Source organism: Pseudonaja textilis, chromosome 1 (genome assembly GCF_049901715.1).
Source record: "Pseudonaja textilis isolate UNSWEBS1 chromosome 1, rPseTex1.2, whole genome shotgun sequence".
In the NCBI taxonomy this organism is placed as follows: Eukaryota; Metazoa; Chordata; class Lepidosauria; order Squamata; family Elapidae; genus Pseudonaja; species Pseudonaja textilis.
In genome coordinates, this window is record NC_141990.1 from 202,848,586 (window position 1) to 202,876,065 (window position 27,480).

The 27,480-nt window shown below is 36.5% G+C and overlaps 1 protein-coding gene across 2 annotated transcripts in view; it reads right to left on the reverse strand.

Annotated features, from left to right (window-relative positions):
* ARHGAP15 (Rho GTPase activating protein 15) overlaps nucleotides 1–27,480 on the reverse strand; it is a 470,287-nt gene that overhangs the window by 151,372 nt on the left and 291,435 nt on the right. For both annotated transcript variants that reach the window (XM_087920289.1, XM_026717802.2), the window contains 2 exons: nucleotides 26,252–26,350; nucleotides 1,775–1,852 (listed from right to left, as the gene is read on the reverse strand). In XM_087920289.1, the coding sequence (XP_087776415.1) occupies nucleotides 1,775–1,852; nucleotides 26,252–26,350 (177 nt within the window). The remainder of the gene's footprint in view (nucleotides 1–1,774; nucleotides 1,853–26,251; nucleotides 26,351–27,480) is intronic.

The window sequence follows — 27,480 nt, forward strand, 5'->3', positions numbered from 1 at the left end:
AAAAAATGCAAATGACCAGTTGTCTGCAAGGAGTATAGATCCTTCCATTTCCCACTGTCCAGTCAGAGCTGAAGAAGCTTCAAAGAAAAACCAGAAAGTCCAGTTGCCTCTTGAAAAAACACCTTTGGGACAACCATGACCTGGATGACTGAAAATCTCCACAAACAAGAGACAATTGTTTTTTGGCTTAGGAATCTGGGGACATTCTGGTCCCTGTCTCCACTGAATGAATTAGAATGACAATTTATGACAATTATTTGGGGAAATATGTCAACCTACGCTGCCTTGGTGCTCTCAATGACCACAATGGTTAGGTATGATGGGAGGCCTAATCTTATACCTGAAGTGCAGCATATTGGAGAAATTTATTTATTTAAGGTGAAGGATCTAAATGAAATGAAATGACATAGCAGAGATTCTATGAGACCGTAATAAATATAATTTTATATTCACTCTTAGCTAAAAGGCAAAGACCTATAATAAAAGAAAGATTATATATGGGAAAAATGTGCCACAGTTTTGAAACAGTCTAATCATCTAAGCCTCCTACAGTTTCAGATTGAGAGCCATAACAACAGTACATTTTCTTTAAACATGAATGTCAGGAATATATGTTGCTCCTTATCCTAACATTTGATTGGTCTTTTGCCTTTAAGTTGAACTATACCTAATGATTTAATAACAAAAACACTTAGAATTATTATTTAAACCTTCATCTCTTAATTGTATCCTGTTGCTTCTATTTTATCCCATACAGACTGTAACACCAGTGTTATTAGTATATTACAATACTAAAGTCCATTGCCTTTTAATTAGGAAGGTTACTCAGTAACAGTTGCCAGTCACTCTCTTTAAACATCTGGACTTCAATAAAAATTCTTTCATTAATTCAGTATGCTACTGTATTCTTGTCAAAGATGCTTTTCTTTCAGGTCAAATGATCATTTCAAGTCTAGCAGAACCTTCTACATAATGGTTAGTTGGGATCTGTGTGAGTCTGCAAGACCATTAATTAAATCCTTGAAAATCTGTTTTCTTATTATGCATGACTGGTTTGTACATATGTGGAAGATCAAGTACATCTGTTTTTTTTAGTATTGCTGAGTTTGTGCATATGTGGAAGAATAGTGGATTTATCTTTAGTGAAGTCACAAAAAGCTTAAATTTATCTTGACTAGTCCTTTATTTCTCCCTATCATGCTATTCATGTGCCCTGGCTTTAGTTCTTCTCCTAATCCTTCCATGTCCAGACCTCTTTACACTTTGCAGTTGAGACTGCAATATAGCAATAGCACTTATACATATATACCACTTCACGATGCTTTACAGCCCCCTCTAAGTGATTTACAGAGTCAGCCTATTGCCCCCAACAATCTGGGTCTTCATTTTACAGTCTTTAGAAGAATGGAAGGCTCAGTCAATCTTGAATCAGTGAGGACTGAACTCTTGACAATGGGCATAGTTAGCCTGCAATACTGCATTCTAACCACTGCGCCACCACGGCTCTTTATCATTATTTTATCTCTGAAAAGCCCAGACCTCTGTTTGCCTTTTTTAATCTTTCTTTTTCTATACAATTTGATGATTGCATCTCTTTCCTCTCTTCCAAACTGTTCTTAGATATGGGCTGTATTCACTTCTTCTCCTCTCTCTTTTTAAAATGCCACTCATCATTCTGTACCATTAAGGCACCAGTGCTTCTAAAATCCATTGTATTGTCATTTCAGACTGATAAGTACTAAACAAAACATCGTGGGGCAAAGGAATCACTTACCTTGATTGACAACAAATCGTAACTTCTGTATCGTTGCCAGATTGCCGCTGACTCTGTATATTCCATCAACATCCAGACCTGGAAAATGAAGACATACTTTATATTGGCTTCGGTGAGTATTATGCTGTCTGTCAAGAAACTATAACTGCTGTGACAAATAAAGAGAAATATATACTTCTGTGAACTCCTTGATAATAATTCACCCGATATTCTGTAATGCTTTTTTGCCTCTGGCCTTTTGGATGTTCTGGATTACGTTTTACAGTTCCAATTATACTTTAGCACTAGCTATTCTCTCTAGGACTGATGAAAACTAGGGTTCAACAATACCTGAAGGACTATATCGTCTTGAAGCAAAGAAAAAAGAAACATCAAATGTCAAACAATTATATGTGGAATTTTGCCTCTTCAAATAAATTCAGAACCCTTGGTTCTCTGTGTACTTTATGGTATGGCTGCCAGTATATTCTAATTTGGATAGCCTTCTGCACACATATAAAGCAGAAATATAAAGTCCGATCTTTCAGTTGCATTAAGAAAATATAAATAGCACACCGTTACTTTCTTCAGCCTTTTCCTATTACAAATCCATACTCATAAGGTAACTATCATTAAGGGATACTTCATGGTGATATTAACAATGTTTAATTGTAGCTTAATTTCTTCTGAACCAATTTATTTTGTTTATACAGTATCATCTTTAATATTTGTAATAATGAAGTCTTACTTTATTCAAATTTACTTATTTAAATAGATAAAAAAATAAATTTAGATTTAGCCAGTTTTCATCTGCTTTTATAATATAGTTTTTAAAAGAACCTTATACATCATTGTTTAGGTCAGTGGCATGTAGTTAAGATACAAAACAACAGCAGCAACTTGGTTTGGAGAGAAATATCAGTGAATTCCATCATCAAATATGAAAGACTAAAATCCTGCTTCTGCCTCAGTTGAGTGAATCAGAGTTTGATAATCTTTCTTGAACTATTCTAAATCTGGATGAATGTATCTGAACAGATTTCAAATATATTTGTCCAGCCAGGTTATATTAGTATTTTATATAAACCTTTTGCAATGTTATTAAGTATGGCTTTAGCAATATACACAGGTTGCCCTTGACTTACAACAGTTCATTTAGTGACTGTTACGACATCACTAAAGTTACAACATCACTAAAAAGTGACTTATGACCATTTTTCACACTTACAACAGTATCCCCATAGCCATGTGATCAAAATTCAGACAGTTGGTAACTTACTCACATTTATGACAGTTGCAGTGTCCCTGAATCATATGATCTCCTTTTATGACCTTCTGACAAGCAACCTCAATGGGGAAACCAGATTCACTTAACAAATATGTAACTAACTTAACAACTGCCATGATTCAGTTAAAAAACTGTGGCCAGAAATATTGTAAAGTGGAGCAAAATTCACGTAAATGTCTCACTTAGCAACATAAATTTTGGGCTCAATTTTGGTCCCAAGTCAAGGACTACCTGTAGAAGACATTGTATTTTAAGAATGTTCTTTCAATATTTTGTAAAATAGTTCCAATTAGAAATTCTTTGGGATGTTATTCAAAATGGCAGCATGAAGATAAAAGTTAAAGCAATACATCTGCTAGAGTGATACCATGTATTTTGTGGTTTAACTATGTCAGCAATGAAAACCAAACTATCCAATGTAAATTGGTGAATTTGGATATCCTTTTTATGGCTGCATAATCCTAGCTGGATTAGTAATTACTTATTTTGGAAAAAAAAGGTTTGGGCCTATTGTTTGCATATGTTTGAAGGAGAAAAGGGGGGGTACATTTTTTTAAAATGGCTGATCTTAGACACTAAACTTCTGAACAATTTCCCAAGAAAATACTTCAACTTCAAAGCAGACTTTTATCTAGAATGAAAACTATCTAACGGTCAGGGTTTCTTCATGATAGGGCTTAAAATAGTTAAGGGAATAAAAGATAAAACAAGCGTAGCTTCAAAATTTGTAAATTTACAGATGGCATTAATGTTGCTGGTAAACACTATTCTATCGTGACACCCACTCACTACCATAAAATCCAATTTCTAGTTTACTATATGCTGACTATTTGATGTTTCAAAAAGGTGTTTATCACTAAGACATATTTCTAGCCTTCCCTTAGAGCACATCACTGTTTCACCCTCCTTTTTTTATTTGAAGGAGCTTTAGATAATGTGAACAATCCCCATCCCCAACCCAGGGACCATAATCCAAATTGTATTCAAGATTTCAGTCAAGGAAAAATGCAGCTGTTGCAACTTATTCCCACCATAAATCTTAGAAGCTTTCCACTTTATATCTAGGATAGTGATTAAATATTATTTTTCTTTCCAATGAGCCATGTATAGAAATGCTCTTATTTTACATAATTTATGATTTGCAAACCATGACACTTATTTTCCATTTATTTATATGTTTAGGTGAATTCTTCCACTTAAATATATCTTCTAGGACACTTCTATAGGCTTTAACATTTTAGCTCATCACATTTAAAATAGGGCAGTGTATATTAATAAGCAGATGTCCATCCTTCCAACTTTAAAAGTGCAGAAATGGGTAGCAGTTGAACTGTGATCCGTGGACCTTCTCAGCATTAGGGTTCAGAGGAAATTGGTTTTTGGAGCTACATGGCTAAGGTTTTAGAAGAAATCTGGCCATACAGAGTCAAGCTAAGCTATGAAATAGGAGTGAAAATAACTCAGTGTCTTTCTATGCAACTGATCTGCCTATGTTGTATCTCCTGGTCTCCTAAAACTTCATTAAGCATTTAAAACAAACAATGAATTTTCTCTTCCACACCAGAAAGTACACTTTTCATCAATCTTCAGCTACAGGTATTTTTTTTTCTCTTCAGTCTCCTTCCCATTGCATAAAGGTAAAATGTTTTATTTACTATATATGAGCCAGGAAAAAGGGCAATCATAGAAAAGGTGGAATTGAACAAACATCAACTATGTTTTTACCTGCGCACTTATAGTAAGATTTACAAATCAGCTTTGTTTGGGCCTTAAATTTGCTTTTCTATGTTGCCCTGCTTTTGTCAAGTGAGAAGTTTTCATTTCAATAAAAAGCACTGTTGATAACAACAATGTCAGAAGGTTTCCATGAAGAGCTGGTTGTGACAACTGACAGAGCATATGTGTTTTGTGTCATGTATGTGCTAGGAAACCTGTGTCATTAGTATTTTCCCCAATAATTTAGAAGTGGTTCCAGTAAATATACCTATTTATTTATTTATTTATTTATTTAAAAAGGGGGGGAGCACTTGAGGGTGGTTTTCAAGATTTTTTTTCTTTTTTTCAGCTAAACAAAATGACTTCATTGTTTCCACACTCCATTTTCTTTTAAACATTAGCTGGGATGACTAAGGCTGAGGAATGTGGGAAAATGGATTCCCAAGCCATGTCTATCCCTTCTAATTCTGAGCTGCAGTTTTTGGCTTGGCTTGAATCACATCCTCACATTTCAGTATGGATCTTAGTGTAAAGTGATATTTTTAAAACATTTTTTTCACTCATCATGGGATCAGAAACAAAGCAACTCTACTCTTTCAGCAAAATTCTTCTTCACGCCCTCCTCATCCTCCTTGTCTTTTTTAAAAACACACACACAAAGGAATAAGAAAATTTTCTTTTGAAATGAATTGTGGAGGGAAAAAAATGCTTTGAAATGAGCTGTGCTTGTTTTTTGTTTTTTTTTAAGGGTCCGCTCTTTGTAAATCTTGTCATCTATATATCAGAAATTCCAGCTATTTTCATCTGCTTGGCTTGAAACTGCTAGGAGGCAGGGCATAAAAATTAGATGATTCTAATCAGCATGCTGCTGAAGACAAGTTTTGCTACGGGAGAGAAAAATCAGATGCTTAAAACAGATGCTTAAAACCAAACTTTCTTGGTTCACAGAAACCCTTAGTCTCTGAATTTTTTTCCGCAGTATTTCTAGACCAAAAGACCTTTGAAAGCCCATCTTTGCAGAGATGTGACACTGCAAGTGGATGTCACAAAATCCAGCATTGCAAATGGACGTTGCAAAAATTTAAAATATCCTGTGGTGCTCTTGTGAATTTGTTCTGTTGCCCCAGAATGCTGCAGCATACACTTTGGCAACTGCACATGTAAAACTTTTTCCATCGTGAACAATGAGCAATATTATTTAAACATCACTCTTAACTGTTTGCTTTGGAAATAAAGAAGCTTTTTGACAACAGTATATTTAACCTAAAAAAAACCATGGAGATGTCAAATTGTCATTTAATAGGGATTGTCATTTTATCACTTTTTAAGTTAATTTTATATACAGCCACTCTCACTGTCCAAATTAGTTTGTAGAGCATAGTAATATAAATAATAATAGTACAACACATCAATTTCATGCTAAAATTGTTTCCATGAGATGATGAGAAATCTGCTTTAGGGCTGTTATATAGCCTATGGTGATAAACTTAGTTATATACTAGAATAAATAAATAAATAAATAAACCCTAATTCTATTACTACATATTAGTTGGGGATGTAGTAAGATGAAATGCAAATTTAGCAACTTTATATCAAATGGGTCACATTTCTCAAACAACAGCATAATATTAATTTGCTTTGCAAATAATTAAAAAGACACATCTTTCTGAAAAAAACAAAAACAATAGCAAGTGCAGCTACTGTCAAAGCAGCCAATCACAACAACTCTTCCATTCCTTCACCCAAGAAAACTGGAACATATTTTAAGTTATTTTGACACCATTATTATCCAATCAATTCACAAGGTCAATGCCTGTTCTTTCTGTTATTCCTAGTGAAGGCTCATCCTGAGCTAGAAATATGACTAGACCGAGAAGGCTACCTGCCTCGCAAACCAAGGGGTCTAATGTGGCCCATACAAAGTTGTCAAAGGTCCTTTCCCCTTTCTGCACCAAAATACAGTCCCTCAATGACATTGAACATCTTCCACTCCAAGGTGGTTGCAAGGTAGGCAGGTATATAAATGTTTGAGAGAGAGAGAGAGAAAGACCAGCAGAGAGACACAGAGAGACGGAGAGAGACACAGAGACAGAGAGACACACACAGAGAGACACAGAGACATACACACACACACAGAGGGAGAGGGAGAGACAGACAAACAGATGAAATTAGGAACATTACTGTCTACTATATCCTTGTTCAAGGCACAGATGCTTTACCTAGTCATAAACTATAGAGATGTTATTTGTTTATTGATGGGGCTAGTGGAGTAAAGATGAAACCAAGAGAAGAGACAGAAAGGGAAGGGGAAAGGGAAAGGGAAAGGGAAAGGGAAAGGGAAAGGATCAATTACACCAAGCCTGAAAGCAGCCAATAAGACATGCATACACTTAGTTTTCTGGAGATTCCACTCTTTGTGTTCTTGTGACTTGAAGCATAGGAACATGCCCATGGTCAGTATGTGACTAGATTCCCTTTTCTCCTCTGTATCTATATATGACTCTAGAAAAGTTATGGTCATAGAAGAGGCAGCCAATAGTGCCTCCTTCTTTTCACATCACTTACTACAGAGGAAATTGATTCTTCTGGACCTAAGCAAATATGATCAGAGCAGGGATGTATGGTTGATCCAAAAATATCTACTTCATATGCCTAAGACCATCCATTTTCCCCTCTCCTGCTTGTGTACATAAGCAAAATGATAATATTCCATACATAGGCAGCAGTAGTCCAGTAAATATAGAAGGGCATTCTTCAGGTAACCAGGTTGTTCCAGACTAGCAGGCTCAAAGCCTGCAAACCTGATTGGCCCGCTGATAGCCGATCGTGATTGGTCGCCATAGACTGATGTGATTAGCCAGTAAACGGGCTGCCGTGATTGGCCCTGCCAAGAGCGGCAAACTCAAATCGCCTTTGTTGGCTGCCTAGCCGCAGCCAGTCCTATAAAAGGGGCTGCTGCGGCTGGGGTTAGTTGCTCAGATCTGAAGTCACTAATAAAGAGCTGTTGTTGCTATCTGAGTCTTGCCTTCGTTCTTGAACCATCCTCCCGGATCTAACACTGGTCACCACCATTGCTATTTATGGTAGCTAGAAAAAGAATGACTTCTTGACTTGAAATATTACCCATCTTTTCTACCTCTTTGAAAGTCATTGTGGCCTAACAAAGGCATCAAGTGAATAAATTACCGAAAATGAAAGCAATCAGTGGACCAATTGCAGAAATAAGCATTAGCAGTGGCAATTCCAGTGAGAAAGAAAGATATCCTTTTGAAGTTATAGAGCACAATGTATAAAACTCTGGCTTAACATTTTCAAAAAACAGTCATGAGCGACTGTAAAATATTGGTAGGAAAAAGGGTTAACCATCACAAACTCAATAAGATGCATTTCAAAAACAGCCACTAAACAGAGTGTATTACAGAAGTCTAATGCAGAAGTTCCAAACTGATAGATAAAAATAGTTAGATCACTAAGTAACCAAGAAGAGAAAGTATAATAATAGTAAACTTCTGACCACACACAGATGGAAACTGGGCACATCCCACACAGCAGTGAGATATAACCCTCAGCTGGGGATTTGCTATATGCCAACTGGGAGGAGTTAAATATATCAGTCAAAGAACAGAACACATTAAATCTGATTTTATTCTATTGGGCATTTTCTTCCTTTGGAGCCACACACAGTTCAGCAGCAGGAGAGCACAATTTTTATTTATTGCCCTAGAAAAATCTCTCCTCTTATTTCTTCTGTTACAGATTAATGGCATGAAAGAGTTAAGGAAGTTTTTTTTAATTAAAAAAATGTTAGATTATATCTGTCATGAAGGAATATTCTTCGTGTATGCTTCTGTGTCATCCATTTACCTCCTTATAGATCATTCAAAACCACCAGAGAGTTCCTTAAGTCCGTATGATACCCTTGTGTATTGAATTTTGTATTTGGATCTTTGATTTAGCTGAGAGAGGTTTGAAAACGTATGTAGCTTGACAAGTCCCTACTGGCTACACAACTGGAGGAGAGTGTGAGCCAGCTGTAATATGTTCTTGTTCATCTGGCTAAAGAACTGCCACTTCCAGACAGTAGCATATAAAAAAGGCAACCAGTTTTTCAAAAACTCCTGATTTTTATTCAACTTTGCCCTTTTGGAGAAACGCTTAAAAAAACTGGACTGATTTTCAAGGAAAATAAGAAGATGAATGAAAATGAACCTCAACCTCTTCCATTTTGGTTTTATACAGAAGTAAGACCCAAACATTTTAAAGAACTATACTTAAGCACATTTAGGCAAATACTATACTTAAGCACACTTATGTAAATGCATGGGATATTCAGTCCATTTTTGTTGGTGACAATGGGCAGAATCACACAACCATCACTATTATGAAATCAGCTTAGTACATGTAGGAGAGGACTAGGCTGAGCCCAAGGGAGGTATCAAGTGCATCATCAACCCCAAATCCCTTCATACCCACCAGAGATCTAAGCCCAGTGTACCTTGAATTCTGTTGACTTTTAATATGGCCAATTTGCTTTGACCGTTGGAAGTTCAGATTCTTGTAGAGAGCATTAGCTTGCAACAAACCTGCAGTCACCTGAACCACCTTGCTTCCTGATTTCCTGCTCTTGACAGTGCAACTTATACTAAGGGATATTGTAGCCTCACACAGTAAACTATATAGCCATCATCATGACTATTAATAATATAATTGTATAACAGTCTGCATACTGAGAATAGGATAGCCACAGTTTTCTGTTCTTGGTTGATGGCATCTTTGCACTTCCCCACCACTACATTAAAGAAGCAAGTATTCCCTAAATATGTACTTTCTAAGTTTGCTAAGTTTCACTATTAATGCAAAAAGGTCTAATAATAAAAAGAATTTTGCCCTGAAGGCACATCACAACCTAATCTGCTTGTGTCCCATGCTCCTCTTGGCTGTTCGGAAGTCAATCTTTAAAATGCCAGTTTTCAATCAAGCAAATTGGCAATGGGTGGCCTATAGCCACCATTTACCTGATTGACCATTCCCTTAGTTCTTGCCCTCCCCATTGACTGGTCCTCTGTGTTAGAGTTTTCCTTTTCATCACAAATCCCCTTTATTTTTCTTTGGTTCCTTAGAAATGTGCTCACAGAGATGCCTTCATATCCCCTTTTGGTGCTACCTCTTCTAACGCAAATCTCTCTGTGCCTTATTTAATTTACCATCATTTCCATGATGTTGCAGTGATCAAAACAGATGGAAGATTCCTACATTCTATTGTGCGTCAATTGAAAAAAAAATGCCTATGTCACAACTTCTTAAGTTCTTAAAGGAGAGGGGGGAGAGGGAGAGCTCTGGAGGGAAGAAGGAAGGGGAGAAAGAGGGATGGAGAAGGAGGGAGGGAAAGGGAGGGAGGAGAGAGGGAGGGAGGGAGGGAGGGAGGGAGGAGGGGAGACAGAAGAAAACTGGTGGGAAAGCAAGGGGAACAGCCTAGGTAGAAATCAAAAGTAACTAGGTTGAATGGAATAAAGAGGTTATATTGGGGGGTTCTTACTGGGAAAGAGAAGATATAGGTGAGGTATTTAAAAGTGCCATTTAATAAGACACCCTTCAACAGGTGTATATATACAGGTGAAACTCAAAAAATTAGAATATTGTGCAAAAGTTCATTTATTTCAGTAATGCAACTTAAAAGGCGAAACTAATATATGAGATAGACTCATTACATGCAAAACAAGATAGTTCAAGCCGTGATTTGTCATAATTGTGATGGTTATGGCTTACACCCCGTGAAAACCCCAAATCCACAATCTCAGAAAATTAGAATATTACATGCAATCAATAAAACAAGAATTGTACATAGAACAATATCGGACCTCTGAAAAGTATAAGCATGCATATGTACTCAGTACTTGGTTTGGGCCCCTTTTGCAGCAATTACTGCCTCAGTGCGGTGTGGCATGGAAGCTATCAGCCTGTGGCACTGCTGAGGTGTTATGGAAGACCAGGATGCTTCAATAGCGGCCTTCAGCTCTTCTGCATTGTTCGGTCTCATGTCTCTCAACTTTCTCTTGGCAATGCCCCATAGATTCTCTATGGGGTTCAGGTCAGGCGAGTTTGCTGGCCAATCAAGCACAGTAATCCCACAGTCATTGAACCAGGTTTTGGTGCTTTTGGCAGTGTGAGCAGGTGCCAAGTCCTGCTGGAAAATGAAGTTAGCATCACCATAAAGCTCGTCTGCAGAAAGAAGCATGAAGTGCTCCAAAATCTCCTGCTAAACGGCTGCGTTGACCCTGGACTTAATGAAGCACAGTAGACCAACAACATCAGATGACATGGCTCCCCAAATCAACACAGACTGTGGAAATTTCACACTGGACTTCAAGCATCTTGCAGTGTGTCCTCTCCATTCTTCCTCCAGACTCTGGGTCCACTGAGCAACAGACCAGTTCTGTTTTTCTTTAGCCCAAGTAAGATGCTTCTGACGTTTGTTGTTCAGGAGCAGCTTGACAAAAGGAATATAATATTTGAAGCCCATGTTCAGGATCTGTCTGTGTGTGGTGGCTCTTGATGCACTGACTCCAGCCTCAGTCCACTCCTTGTGAAAGTCCCCAACACTTTTGAATGGCCTTTTCCTGACAATCCTCTCCAGGCTGCGGTCATCCCTGCTGCTTGGACACCTTTTTCTTCCACACTTTCCCCTTCCACATAACTTTCTATTAATGTGCTTTGATACAGCATTTTGGGAACATCCAACTTCTTCTGCAATTACCTTTTGAGGCTTTCCCTCCTTATGGAGGGTGTCAGTGATGGTTTTCTGCACAACTGTCAGGTCAGCAGTCTTTCGCATGATTGTGATTCCTACTGAACCAGACTGAGAGACCATTTAAAGGCTCAGGAACCCTTTGCAGGTGTTATGGCTTCATTAGCTGATTCGAGTGGGACACTTTGAGCCTAGAATATTGAACCTTTTCACAATATTCTAATTTTCTGAGATTGTAGATTTGGGGTTTTCATGAGCTGTAAGCCATAACCATCATAATTATGACACATCACGGCTTGAACTATCTTGCTTTGCATGTAACGAGTCTATCTCATATATTAGGTTCACCTTTTAAGTTGCATTACTGAAATAAATAAACTTTTGCATGATATTCTAAATTTTTGAGTTTCACCTATATACACCTGTTGAAGGGCAACTGACCTGCCAGATACTTTAGCCAATTGGAGCCTTCTTTCACTAGATATAAGGAAGGAAATGTTACAAACATTTAGAACAGCTTAGGAGGGAAAACAACAGTTTCGATGTGGCCCAGGGGATGCATTTGCAATGGGTTGGAATCAGGGGTGGGATTCAAATTTTTTAACAACCGGTTCTGTGGCTTAGTTGGTGGGCATGACTTGGTGGTCATGTGACTGGCTGGGCGTGGTCAACTCAACAGCACTCACATCGAGGCACGCATCTCCTCGCCTGGCCTCTCATGACTGTGGGGATGCTGCAACAGTCGTAAGTGTGAAAAATGATCATAAGTCACTTTTTTCAGTGCCATTGTAACTTTGAATGGTCACTCCACATAAGCAAAGTTTCAGTAAAGGAGGGGGAAAAAAACTCCAGAGAAGTTCCTGAGACAGGAAGTCTAGTCCTGCCAAGAATGTAATAAGGGTTAACGGAGAGGCAGTTTCTGTAAGCAACACCAGAATGTTTCCTTCCTGTCTTCCTTACAGGATTAGGCCAGTAATTTCTTCTAACAACTGGTTCTCCAAACTCCTTAGAATGTTAACAACCAGTTCTAGCGAACAGGTGCGAACCTGTAGAATCCCACCCCTGGTTGGAATGCCTAGCCACAAAGAAGACGTGAATGATTCACACTAATGGTAGGAAAAGGAAAAAGTGCTGTTTTGGCCTGAGAATGTCTTAACACAATGTTAACCCTACAAGATAGTCCAGACAAGAACACTAGCTCTATTATTTCTTGCTAAGGTCACATTAATCAGATCTTGCAAAATTGGAAGCATTTATCTCCTCCTTTCCTTTTATTCTCTGAAAAAACTAGGAAGGGTCCTTCTGAAAAATGCCCCATACCCTTCTCTGAGCTGTGATACCTTTTATATGGTAGCTGGCCAGTTTGTGGCTCTCCCTGTCTCCAAAGGTCATTCTCACATACCATTACATCAGAAGATCTATGAGGTAGCAAATATTGGACAATCAATACAGGACGAATACATCAATTGTTAATATATTCTGAACGCCCTAAAGGACCAGAAACAGCTCCCTTTTGCACATCTTCAAAGTTTCTTCTTTTTCATTGGATAGTCTTAAACTTGAGTTTCTGAATCTCAGCAACTTTAAGAGGTGTGGACTTCAATTTCCAGCATTCTGGTCTAAATAATCCTCCATTTTTTTAAAAAAATATGCTCAGCGGCCAACAATTATCATTGTCCTTTAAAAAAAACACATTGGTTTGAAATACTTGAGCTATTATTATTTTTGACCTCATTTTTTAGTGTTTTATAGTTGATTTTCTGTTGCCAAAGTGTTTTTCAAGTGACGATTTTAATTTTTGTTCCTTACTTTCTTAAGCTCTCTGAAGAAACAAGGCAAAGGATTTAAACAAATACATGCATTACAAAATGACAAGGGCAACTGTACAATGCATTTTTGGTGTGAATTGTGTTAGGATAAATGAGTGTATATAAAGAATAATAGATAGGGAGACAATATTGCAAATATATTTCTAGATACAGATAACTGTGAAGTTACCCACTGGTATATCAGAGATTTGACAATTTAGTGCTGAAGAGAAAAATAGATCATACCAATTATGAAATACAGACATATGTAACAAAAACTTGGAAGCACATGTCAGTTTTCACATCATGTTCAAAAGCATAAGAAATTCAATAGCTAACATGAGAGAACCTTGAAATAATTTATGGTGGGAAAATTTTTGTTCTAGCTGCAGATCTGGGCAGCACCTATAGGAAATAGATTTGTTACAATTACAAATTAGTTTAAAATGAGGGCATTTTTCACTGATGTCAATGAGATCAGGACTGCTATGGAAAAAAACTAACATTTACTAAGGCATATGGTTACAAATTTCTTATTATCTTAAATATATAAAAGTTGTGTGGTAACTTTTGAGCAGTAAAGAAACTTAGATCTTTACTTTCCAATATCACCAGAAAGTTCAGTGGCTGTTTTTTTTTTTTTTTTAGTTTATTTCTTTTAAAACTGCTTCCTTACTTTTCAGATTAATTAAAATTTTATGCCATATGCTTCTTACCATACTATGCAAACAATGCTCAGCTTCTTAAGAGATCCCAACAGAGAGAGGAGCAATCTCATTGCTAGTAATATCTCTAAAGGGGAACTAATAATAGCCACAATTATATATTTAAAGAGAATATGTACATATATTCAATAATTTTGTCATTTTTCACATCTGTTTGATTATGAATATATTTTACTCAGGAAACAATCAGCAAGAACACTTTAAAAAAGGAATAAAACTTTCTGATATAAGTCATCTAACATTTAAATACATTTTTGAATAAAATATCACTCGTATGTGAGACTATACAAGTTCATCGGCAGCCAGTAATTGCTCTGCTAGAGTTACTGCAAGCCTCCATCCATATTGTTGAGAGTGAAATCAAATATTTAGGTTTTAGCATTTTAAAACGTCAGAGCAGAGCTCAACATTATGTCTACATGAGGATTGGTGAAGGTCAGTATCGGCTGGATGTCTATGGATGGTCACGATTTCACAGCTTATATATGGAGGTATAGTTACTGTAAAGGGACGTGGTGGCTCAGTGGGTAAGATGCTGAGCTTGTCAATCAGAAAGGTTGGCAGTTCAGCAGTTTGAATCCCTAGCACCGTATAATGGAATGAGCTCCCGTTACTTCTCCCACTTCTGTCAACCTAGCAGTTCAAAGGCATATAAAAATGCAAGTAGAAAAATAGGGACCACTTTGGTGGGAAGGTAACAGTGCGCCTTCTGAGTTTAGTCATGCCGGCCACATGACCATGGACATGTCTTCGGACAGCGCTGGTTCTTCAGCTTTATAATGGAGATGAGCACCACCCCTAGAACTGGAAATGACTAGCATGTATGTTTGAGGGGAACCTTTACCTTTATCTATAGTTACTGTAATGATAACATGTTACTATTGACATATGAATTTTTATTATTTCATTCAAAACTAAAGCCCACTGAATTAAATAAGACTCCTAAGTGAAAGTAAGACTGAAGCCTAAATAAGCTTAATTAAATCGGATTGAAGTGGTTGGTCATGAATGACCATTAATATCAACTGAAGAAGTTGAACACATCTGTTTTTCTTTTTAACACTAGCAGCCATAGAGCAGGGAGTTGAGTCTTGTCACAGATAAGGAGGTTAGTTACTATTCTATAACATAGCTGCAAATCCCTCTAAAAACTGTTACCTATGGGAGGGGAGCTCTCTTGGGCACCCACAGAAGTTTGCCTCTAAGAGGAGGAGAGAAATTCAAGGTCCTACTCACAATCTATTTTTATATCACAAACTCAGTCCTGTTTTGATTTACATGTGACACCTATTGCCAAAACAAAACAGAACAACTAGTTATTAGAATCCCATATGGTTTTTAGAGCTCCAGTCCCAGGGAACACCAAAAGTGACTGCTGTGGAAGTAATCTGGATTAGGAAATCTATGCCATTGATTCTAGTTGAGTTTCAGAAAAAAAAACCGAACAACGTTCAGCAAAGGAAATGCCTGGGGGAACAGATTAAGCTTATAACGTTCTTCAAATAGTGGTTGTTCCACAGAAAGGATTCCTGAGCAATTTTTGTAAATAAAATATTTAAACTAAAAACTGATACATGGTGTAAATATCATCTGTTTTAGCCCATTGCAGTAATTGAATCACTATGGTGGAATTTATTAATAATCATTACAGTATATCAGAGATCTTGGATTGAATATGTTTTCAGCTTCCAATGATGCTTTAAGTTTAAAGTTTTGTTCTTTTACTGTGGAATATTTTTAAATGTCTAGAAAAAATATAGTATGCAGAGTTTGCTGCCACTATGTTTTTATTTGTCAGTGACAGAAAAGATAAACCTCTTTTTTCCATCAACTATTAGTTGGCAATTCACCTGTCAGTAAGGAGCTGCTGTCTAGAATTTAGGAAATTCGGCCTTCAATTTAGCCACGAGTTTTATTGGGTTCCCCTGATCACTCAGTATTTCTTGTTCTGACTTTTTATATGATTGTTGTGTGGATTAAAAAGGGGGTTGGAATACCTGGAGAGAGGAAGGAAAGGGAATATATATTTCTTTGAGCTCCTTGAAAAAGCGATGTAATCCAAATATTAGCAAAAATTCAGAGCCACTAATTAATCAGGGGATATTTTATTCCTAGTTTTCCAAGGATTCCTGGCATTTCCTTGAGTGAGATCCTTGGTGCTCTCTGAGCTTGGTTGTTTTCTTGCAAACATTTAATTCCCCAACTAGGTAAGATCCTCAGTGCTAGAAAGGAGTTGGGTTTGTTCTGTCTTTATATACTAGTGGCTTGCCCTGTCAATAGCGTCCTTGGTGTTTTCTTGATTAGGTTGTTGTTTATTGTTAGCTTGTTGGTCTCAATTGGTAGTTCCTTGATTGGGGTATTACCTACTGCTGAGTTTTTCCATTTCTGTGAGTCCTAGAACAAGCTGTGAAATTCAGCATAGGGTTTGAGGAAAAAGTGCCCCTTTCTCAATTAAATAAATGAATAAAGTGGAGAAGAGTCTATCTTGTATGGTGAATGTACGGATTGATTGGGATTTATTTCTGAATATTGTCTTTACTTGAAACGGTTATCTGATTTTTATAGCAAAAAATACATAAATGCCTCTCAGGCTGGTGTGCCAGGAAAACCACTGGAGTACTCCCAGGTATGAATTTAGGCCTGTCACAGCAAATGTTTCTGTGGTAAACAGTCAGTAACCATTTATTTGTTCTGGCAACTCTTACCATTCAAATGCTTTCTTTTATTAGCATGAGGTATATTTCTCTGGAATGAATTAGACAACGAGGCAGGTATCAGGTGACTTTAACAAAGATGGCAACTGGCTTAAAGGGGTACCATTATTTCTAGTTCCATTGCAGTTTAGGTTCCATTCTTCAGATTATACCTCCACAATACATTGTTTTTCTTCTTCCTTTTCTGCTTCCCTTCTAATTTGTATGTTGTATACTTTCTAAAATGTTTTCTCATGATGCCTTCCCCCCTCCCTTTTCCTTAAAAAACAAAAAGACCCAGAGTGTGGCTTTTTTACAGACACTGAGGCCCCAGAGAGAAAATACCCTTCCGAGCCAATTGTAACTTGGACTTGGTACAAAATTATGAACTAGCTTTTGCTCTGAAAAAGGTGGCTGTAGCTGGATAAAATGAGTCAGAAGGCAGAATCCGTAGCGCAATTATTGCCAAGATGTTTGCATTCAATTGCTGCTAATTTCTGCTTATAACTTACCAACATCTTTTTATATCATAAACTTCCAAGGTAAAATTGCTTAGAATGTGGTTTGGCTAATATTTGTTTGTATTCTACAAAGCAATGCAATCAGTGGCTGATAAGGTATGTATTTTACTGACCTGAACTCATTTTTTTTAGTCCTATAATACAAAATTATATTATCTATTGAAAAGCTGATTTTTTTTTTCACTCTCTTTAAAATAGCATGCATTTGCTATCATTTTGTTTTGCTTCTTTTCTCTTTACGTGCATATAAAAACAAGACACTGAAATCTTGGAAGGAGACAAATCGTTAAAAAAAAAACCCTTCAAGGATCTTGTCAGATGTTAAACAGTACAAATTGCACATTTTTCATGGAAGTATTAGCTTTTAGTGCATGCTTGGATCCAAGCATAATAGATTTTCCCAAACTGGGAAAGAATGTATGCTACAAAATTAGCAGAACTAAGAGCTCAGATCATCTAGCACAGCAATACGATCCTTACACTTTCAGGGTACTGCTGTCAAAGGTAACTGGAAACTTATATAAAGCAGGAAGCATGGGGGAAAAAAGGATATTAGGAACTGGTTGCTAAAAAGGCAACCATAAAGGATAAAGTAATTTGTAAATAAACTTGGAAAAATAAAACAGATCTGTAGATATTATGTATTTCTGGGTAAATGTAGATGTTTATAAAAAACAAATTAGCCCGAAGGAGATGATGAGGTTCTGAAATAAGCTTGGAGTGGCTCTTACGTTGTGCATCTGGGCTCAGTAACTCTTAGTGGCATGGCAGCTATTTAACACATTTCTACTCTGCTCTTCAGCCAAACCATTCATACAGAACAGTTTACAGAATTTCAGTAATGATAGGTCCTGAAATCATGTTAGCAATGTAAATAGAACAATGCAGAGAAAAAGAAGAAGAGGATGATAGTGAAATAGTACACCCAGACACAAAGGTACAGGACTACATTTAAATCACCTTCCAAACAATGGTGTGGAACAGAGGTGGCATTCAGCAAGTTCTGGAGAACCGGTAGCGGAAATTTTGAGCAGTCCACAGAACCAGCAAATACCACCTTTGACTGGCCCCATCTATTCTCTGCCACCTGAGTCCCAACTGATCGGTTGGGTCTTCTTTTGTTGCCCTGCACAGGAGAACAGAGCTGGAAAGCAGGTTAGTGGGGTGGGGAGGGAATGGGCTTTTGCAGTAACCTTCCCCTGCCACACCCACCAAGCCACACCATACCCACCAAGCCACACCCACAGAACTGGTAGTAAAAAAAATTTAATCCCACCACTGATGTGGAAGTGACCTCAATCCCACCAGCAGTCACCCGCCACCAGCCCTTAAAATCTGACCCAGACAGTTGAGGGAGATGACAGAACAGAGAGTCTGAGAAGCCGTTCGTGGAATCAGACCAAGAAAGCATTTCTTGTGCCAGCACAGCACTAAATTTGTGAAAGAGACAGAATAATATCATTTAATGACGGACTTATTTTTTTTTCATTGTGCTAAAGAAAAATATTCTTCTTTTTTTTTTTTTTTTTTGTATTCTCTTCATTTACACAGTTTGGATCGAAGTCACATCATTTCAAATATTCAAACTATGCCAGCGGGCAAGCATCTTTACTGTTTTTTTTTTTTTTTTGGGGGGGGGGCTTTCTACAACTGTGAAATTGGGAACAATGTGTTTTGTTTTGTGTTTTGTTTTATAAAAATTTATTTGTCTCCCATCTCATATCCAGTGGCTATAGGCAGTTCACAACATAAAACATTTAAAAAATATTAAAACAATCAGTTATAAAATAATAGGGGGTATATATAGACTATAGCCATTGCTCTTTGATCAGCTTATGACAATCATCATCCATTGCAGTATATTATATAGGAAACTCCATGAAAAAAACAGGTTAGATTTTTAGTAGAATGCCTCATTTATAGAGACCTCTACTATAAAATTAGAATGAAAAATAATGTAGTCTTGGAAGAACTGCCCTTGAGAGAACATGGGAATATTGTTCTTATAGTTTATGTATTTTACTAATTTTTTAATGGATATTTCCTTTCAAATTTTGAACTATCTTTTTATTAGAACATTTGTTCAGTGTTTCTGATTAGATGATTTTTTATGAAACACTATATTTATACTTTATACATTTTATAATTAAAAAAGAAACACAACTCTAACCATCATAGACTTTAAATATTCCTGAAAGAAGAGAAGGGAAAAACTGAAATACAACCAAAGAGGAATGATGAAGATTTCTTGAAGATGATCCTTGATATAAGCAAATCTTTTTGAAACACTCTGTTAATCACGCAAGTTTAGATCTATTCTTTCATATGTTAATCATGCAATGTTTGAGAATGAAATATAGGTTCAACAAAACCAGTTTTTCATAGAATATAGTTTTGCTCTGGACTGATTTCAAAGAGAATTGAAGCAATTTTGGGAAAGTTAATGATGTACAAATTTTTGGTGTGTGCCATTATTGCTGTTGTTGATCAAAAGGGTTTAATCTCACATATTTACAGCATTTGTAACTTTATAATTATAATTTTATTTCAGTCACAAAAATCTCTGAGGAAGGTTGGGCTAAGAGAAACTGACAGGATCAAGTCACCCAAAAAGCACCCATGATCAAGTGGTTACCTGAACTCCGGTCTCTCAATTAAGTGTACATCTTAATCATACTTCACCACACAATATTTATATTGACTGTACAGAAGTGTAAATGTATTTACAAGAACTAGTATTCATATTGGAAAATTCCATATGTCTGTCAAACTACATATATCTTTGGGGGGCAGAGGAAGTCTCCCTTTTCTGTCTAACAGATATCAGAGATTAGATTGCCCTAATCCTGCTTCAGTTTGGGGAGAGGGAATCTGAAATTTAAAATCCTTTCCCACATTAAAACACAAAACAAGCTATTTGAGCAAAAGACTGGTGGAAGATCATTTGCTCTATATGAAATGATGAGTACACAAATAGAGGCTCAGGGAGAAAAAAATTTTTTTTTAAGATTACTGCCACAGGAGATAACAAAAGGAAATACTTAAGGTACTATAATCATTTTAGGCCCCTTTTTTTCCAGGTCACTGTAATCTACCCAAAGATAACTAATTGCACAAAGTAAACATTCCTCTTCAACCACAAAAAGAATCTATTACACAAACATATAATTCACAGTCATTTTTAGTGGGCTGTAAACAGTTTGGAATGAGCATAAAATGGGACAAAAATCAAAGTGAGCATTTTGAAATGAAAAAGTGTTTGCTACAAAAGGTCAGTCCCTTTGCTTGGCAAACTATGCAGAAAAGCCTGGGAAAATGTTGAACACACAAGCAGTAAGGGGATTTTAAAGCCAACAACCTCCCTGTTTCTTTAAACAGACATCGGAACCTATAACTGGATGCTGTCAAACAAATGACAGCAAAAAAATAGAACAGCTGCTAACAAGTAAAGTTAAGAGATAAAAGTTTTAAAAGCTAGGGACCTTCTCCGAAGTGGACTAAAGGTCTTTCTTAAATCTTTATTCGGGGCTAGGGATCTCAGGAGGACTTTTTGGCCGAGAGTCAACTATGTGATTTTTGTATATAATTCTTGCAACAGAGGGAGGGGGAAAAATCAGCCGTGTTGTTGCAAACACTGACATTAAGACTTTGAGTATACAAGTTGTCTTGGAGGGTCACTGGTTCTCATGATAGAAATTATATGGGCAAAATATTTTACAACATTTCAAACTAGATCAATTAAAAAGAAAAGAATGGAGCCCATTAAGAATATTTGGAAAGAAATCCAAAAGCCTTTAAGTGACAAATTACAGAACTGGAGTCCCATGATATTAGCAACTTTCAGCACAGTCTTTTTCCCCCGAAGATGGCACTTTGATATTAAATTACGAGATATAATAAGAACAACCTTCTAGCCTTTAGCTTTTCTCCCTGACCAGATCTGGTAGTAACCGCATATCCCTGCTTCTGGCTTTCTAGAAACCTACGACTGTGTCTGCAGGATGATATGGCCCTCTGGCTTGAATCAAAAGAGCATTTCCTACGTTGTAGATGTGGGCAAGTGAGTTTAGCAACTTAATTCAGAATTAGGAAATGGGATAAAGGAAGGATAGTTTTCCTGTTCCTCTCTTTTCTCAGGAAGTAGCTGTGTTGATGAAAAAATAGTAATATGATGATAAAAATAGAGATAGAGAGACAGAGGGAGAGAAGGAGACAGAGAAAGATGGAGAAACTGCACTGTCAAACTTATAATCCCAACTTTGGACATGAGTATGTAAATAATAGCATTTGTGTTGTGATGTCATGGCATACATTTTGTCACTTGTCCCTTTGTTCTCCATATGGGCACATGTCTTTTCTCATTAAGTTTAAAGGGTACCATATGGCATCCCTGGCCTCTTTTTTCATCTCAAAAGCAGGATGACATTGAATTATTTCCATTATTCAACAGTAGAAAGAGAAAGATGAGAGAATTAGATGTTGGCATTGCTGTTTCCAATGGTGGCCTCTGAGTATTTGCATTAACGCACAGACTCCTCCCTCTTGCTAATTAACTTTAGTGTGTTTGTTATTGGCTTTGTATGGATCCACAATTACACCCTAATTAACAATCAAAACAGATCTGAAGAATGAACCAAATTGTTGTCAGGTTCATTTTAAATAATAATGACAAACTAGTGTGTTCCAAGAGCTTTTCATAGTGTCCTTTCTCATTCAGAAAACTTATCTCTGAGGAATTGTATTATTTCTGTGCAGGTAATGAAGGGGCACTGTAGTATGAAGTGGAGAACATAGCTTATGGCTGAGTCTGCTGCCTCATATATGTATTTCAGGTTTCTTTAATATCTTTGTCTATTCTTTTTACAAATATATGCATTTTATATAGATTTTTTTAAAAAAATACATTATTTTAACTGTTGGTGAGCCACAAAGCAAAATTTGATTGTCTTGCATAATTAGCTAGAAAATAGATGTGAAAACAATCCTAGAACAGAAATGTTTCACAAAATAATTTCTCTTTTCCTTGAAAAGAATTTCTAGTGTAACCAACAGTAAGTAGGTGGGCTTTAATAATGACATATGATAGAAATAGCACTTAGACTTGTAGACCAAATCTCAGCGCTTTACAGCCTTCTCTAAGCAGTTTACAGAGCCAGTTTATTGTCCCCAACAATCTGGATCTTCATTATATCAACCTCGGAAAAATGGAAGGCTGAATCAACCTTGAGCCAATGAGAATCAAACTGCTGCTAATCAGCAGAATTAGACTGCAATACTGCATATTAACCACTATGCCACCATGGCTCTCAATATGTTAGCATTAACATATTAATGTTAAATTGACAGCTGACAATGGAACAAAGTGGAAATTAAGGTCTAAAAAGTGTTGGAGGAGGAGGATGCATTTAGATTAAAATAACTTTCTTCACCTATTTGTAATCAAAAGAATGATGATGAATAAATCTTATATAAGGATATAAGACACAGGATTGGCAACAAGGTAACAATAAGAGTAGGCCAAATTATTAAAATAATGATGCAATGCAATGTTAGTGGATACATAACATTTTCAATGAAAACTTTAGCATCAAGAAATTATTTTTGACCAATTCAGTTTGAAATGATCAGCTGACACATTCTTAAGTTCCTTCCCTTTATTTAATATTATTATTTCCCATATCCCATTTACTTTAAACTATATCTTCTCCTGTATGGCAAATGAAAATAATATATTATTGTTAGCTTTTAGTTTAAAATGATTTTGTGTAGCCTATGGCTACTTCTAGCGGGCAGTATTAATCAAACGAGACAAGATTTTTTGCAAATTACCAGTAAATGTGCAATGTGAAACTCACGAATTCAGGTGAATTTAAACTGTTTTTAAGATATGGAAAGTTATACCTGAGGCTTTTCACTGCCAGTACTTATTTTCACAGTGAGCAATACTTCAGAGTAATACAATCCAGTTCTGCAATGGGGGTTCTTCAGAGAGAGAAATGAAACTATCAACTTAAGGGAAACAAACTGTGTACGGTTACAGTATGAAGATGGGACAGAGAGAGACAGACACACACAGAACTCTCTATTTCAGCCAAGATGCCAGCTGCAATGAATGTTTAGGCCATCTTACTAAGACTATGTAAGTAAACATACAGTTTTCATTAACTATGCCTTTCCCATAATTGGTACATAAGTATTTCCCATGACTCTGTAGTTGAATAACTTGGCTGGAGGCATATCTGGCCATTAGGAGGAGGGCTTTAAATCTGTTGAGTCCCAGCCATGCTGGGAGACTTGGCACCTCCACATATGGCTTCCTAATACCAACCTCTGTCTAAAATGTCATCAGAAGCTTTCATAAACATTGGATTTAGCTTCACATAAATTACTGCTGTCCTGTAATAGTTTGTGCCAGAATTTAGTGAAAACAACACACTGAGTAAACAGAAGTAAAGGCACAGGAATTATAATCCTAGTCCAGGAAAAGAAAAAAAAATGTATACCAAGGACGAAGTCATAAATAATGATAAAATGCAAATTTTATCACATGCCACTGAGATTAGTTAATATTTATATCTCTACTTAGCTAATGCCATATGCTAGCTTTAAGTTATAGTAAGTAAAGAGAAGGAAGCAATGCAAATCAAAGCAGAATCATGCAGTACAGTACTTATAAAAACTATTCTACAGAATTAAAATTATTCTGCATGTCTTCTCACAGACTACAGACGTCTAATATGCTTTCTTGAAAATACACACACACACACACATACTGAATGTATATATGTAAATATGTACTTTTCAAGGTATTGTATTAGATGTCTGTAGTCTGTTAGAAGGTATACAGAGTAATTTTGGGGCACTCTGATAATGTTTATTTGCAGTATCTATGAATAATAAAGATGCATGAATTTCTCTAAAAGTAGCAACATTTTGCTAAATTATGTGTAAAGTTCACCCATAAATGGCTGCTAACACTTCTTGTTAGGGAATAGTTTTGTATGGTGCATTTTATTGATTATGCTTTCATTGGTCAATGACCAAAATAAAGTTTTTGTCTGTCTATAGATATCAGCAAGAAACAACAACTGCACTAAAACTGCACTACAATTCTTATTGCCTGAAAAGTTTCAAAACAGCAGAGTTAGAGAACATTTTAGAATTAAAGTTTCCAATAGCATTGAAAAAGCCAAGGTAAAATGCCAGATGAATCTTCCCAGGGCCAGAAAAAGCCCTTTTCTGATATTGGCAATGTCTACGGCCAAAAAAACCCAAAAAACCCAAAAGCCTACAACACATTGTAATATTAATAGTATTCTTTTGTCTGCATGGGCTTTACTAAAGGTGAGAAATATCTTAAATTCAGAGGGAAAAAAAGCCTCATCTATAAGTTTATAGAACTGTGCAACATGGGTTGGTTTTCATATTGTAAGGATGAGGACAATTTTTCTTTTAATATCTTTCTTATCTTAAAATATCTCTTTATTCTCTATTATCTTTAATACATATTTTAATATTTCAAACCTCATTTTACTTGTAAGCCACTCAGATCACTGATTACGCAGTAAGATGGGCAATGTAGAAATTCAATCAGCCAATCAATAGAATAAATAAGAACATTGTATTAGCAAAGACATTTACTACTGAACGTTTTTCAAACAGAGTTGGTTGCATTTTGCAGTGAATTAACCAGTTATTTTGCAGTACTCGGGATTCAAGTTGTTTAATGCCACCTTCTAGGAGGTATCTAGGAGTGAGGAACTATTCCAGCAGTCAGTGAGCACTTATGGATACAAGCAGTGCATCACTGTATTTTTTTCACTAAAGCTTGTTTAATTCTCTTGCAATGAGCAAGAACAGCCAGTGGAAACTGCACATTACAATGGTAAAAGCTCTAAATTCAGCAGGAGTGGCTTTTTAAAAGCTGTATCAACGCAAGCTATCAAAGAATATTCATCTACATTTTAGATCATTTATATTTATATTTTCTTTCTTTTTACAGGCCTTGGTTGGTCCACTAACCCCAAAACGGTAAAAATGAAACCAACTGGGGTCTTGTTACTTTTCTAAGGGATTGACCTGTAGAATCAGTAGGTGAAGCTGCTAATGAAATGTAGCTAAATGTTATCCCTAATTGGTGTAGATCAAAAAGCTTATAAAGAGACAGCTGCAGTGGCCAGTTCAAAAGATAGCAATCCTAAAAGAGACTCCCACATTCCAAAATCTCCACTGCATGTTTCTGGCTCCAATATTTCTGTATTTCATAGCTACTTGATATCCTGGGAATATAGTTTTCCTAATTCATTTATATGAGCAAAATGGAATTTCCAGGAATTATACACCATTAACCCTGCGTACATATAATATTACATGTGCATATTTCAATGAATGTATTAGGCTTTGCCCTTATCCTCTATCCTCTCATGCTAGCACTTCCCTTAACTCCCCTTTGCTGCTTTGAAGGATTTACGATCCCTCCAGAATAGATACTGGAGGCTTAGAAGGAAGGGTGTTGATGGATACCTTTTTGGCACAAAGCAATACAATACAACGGTTGTTTAAAAGCAGATTTCCTTTATCGTGAACTTCATGCAAGTCAATTTTGTGCATTATAAAAAAAAACTTTAACTTCACTTTAGTTGAAAATTACTCGGAAGCAGAAAATGGAATGTATACATTACAAGTACATATCTTTAAAGCAGGTAAACATTATAGTTTTAAACGGTGATGGTAATCAAGTACAAAATTGCAACAAATAATTATAAGGGCAAGAGACGCACTGCTTCTATTTATTTTGAGTAATATCAGTGACCCTCCAGAAAAAAAAAAGGAAGGGGTGGCTCATACTTATTTGAAAGAATATTAGGAAGTTTAAGCAAAGTGGGAAGGGGTGATACCATTGTAGTTTTAACACCCAGCGATCCATCAATAAGGGATTTAAAATCTCACTTATAAATATATCAGCCACATTTAGGAATGTATGTAGATCATAAAATACGCACCTCGTTCCTCAACAGCTTTTATGCATATTTTAACGAAGTGAGGGACAGTAGAGCCATCACGTTCACACACGTTGTGTAAGTAAGCACCAAAAATCTGATCTAGAAAACACAAAACAGGACAATGCTCGATTAAACAGAAACCACACTTTAATTAAGCCCCTGAAATGTAAAACAAAGTGAACAGTAAATTGTAAAGGTTTTGTCATCCACTTACCTAGTTTGGTAAGCAAAGTTTGCTTGTTAAATATAATATCAGAGAAACTCGGAGGATTCCATTCCAAGTTTTGCCTTATGTTTACGAACATTATGTGTGTTTAGTTTTTACTAGATATACGACATACATAATAATGATCCCTACTCAAATGTGTGACTACATCCCTGAAAAACAATGAGATAAATCTGACGTATGACTAATTTGCAACCCATTTCTTTCCTTGGGACTGAGGCCATGAGCTATGACTTTTGATTTATTTTATTTGGGACACAGAGTTAAGGATATCTACAGCTAATTCTGAGTGGTGTGGATATCAGGAACTCATTCAACATGTAGGAGTAAAACAGACTGGGTAGTTGAAGGTTATTCCAATAGAATGTCAATAGGAAGCCTTAAGGGCCGTGGTGATGACTCCTGCTAAAAGCCGGCTGCCTGCAATTTGGCAGATCGAATCTCACCAGGCTCAAGGTTGACTCAGCCTTCCATCCTTCCAAGGTGGGTAAAATGAAGACCCAGATTGTTGGGGGAAATATGCTAACTCTGTAAACCACTTAGAGAGGGCTGTAAAAGCACTGTGAAGTGGTATATAAATCTAAGTGATATTGCTATTAGCCCAGATCTGCTTTCCCAAAAAATGTTTTAAGAGTAGCTGAGAGTCACAGCTGCATATCCTAAGATCATTACTTGCCACCTAAAGTTGCTGTTTTCTTGTGATCTTAGGTGGCCAATGTTTTGTTCAGAAAAGATGGCCTGGAAGGTTGCACTGACATTGCAATAACTAAATGTATAGAGCATTGTAATGTAATCCAGAGACTATCACCCTGGTGCGAAAACAGCCGTTTGGTGGGAAACTGAGTTTAGAAAATGTTAACTGTCCTATAAGTGAAAGACTATTTGGTTCTATCAGTCTAGTAGATTGTTTATAGCTGACATTTGCAGCTGTATCTCAAATTCAAAATTCCAATTGTGCTTTTGTTTTATGTGCTTGTAAATTGTGCTTGAAAACTAAGTTTTG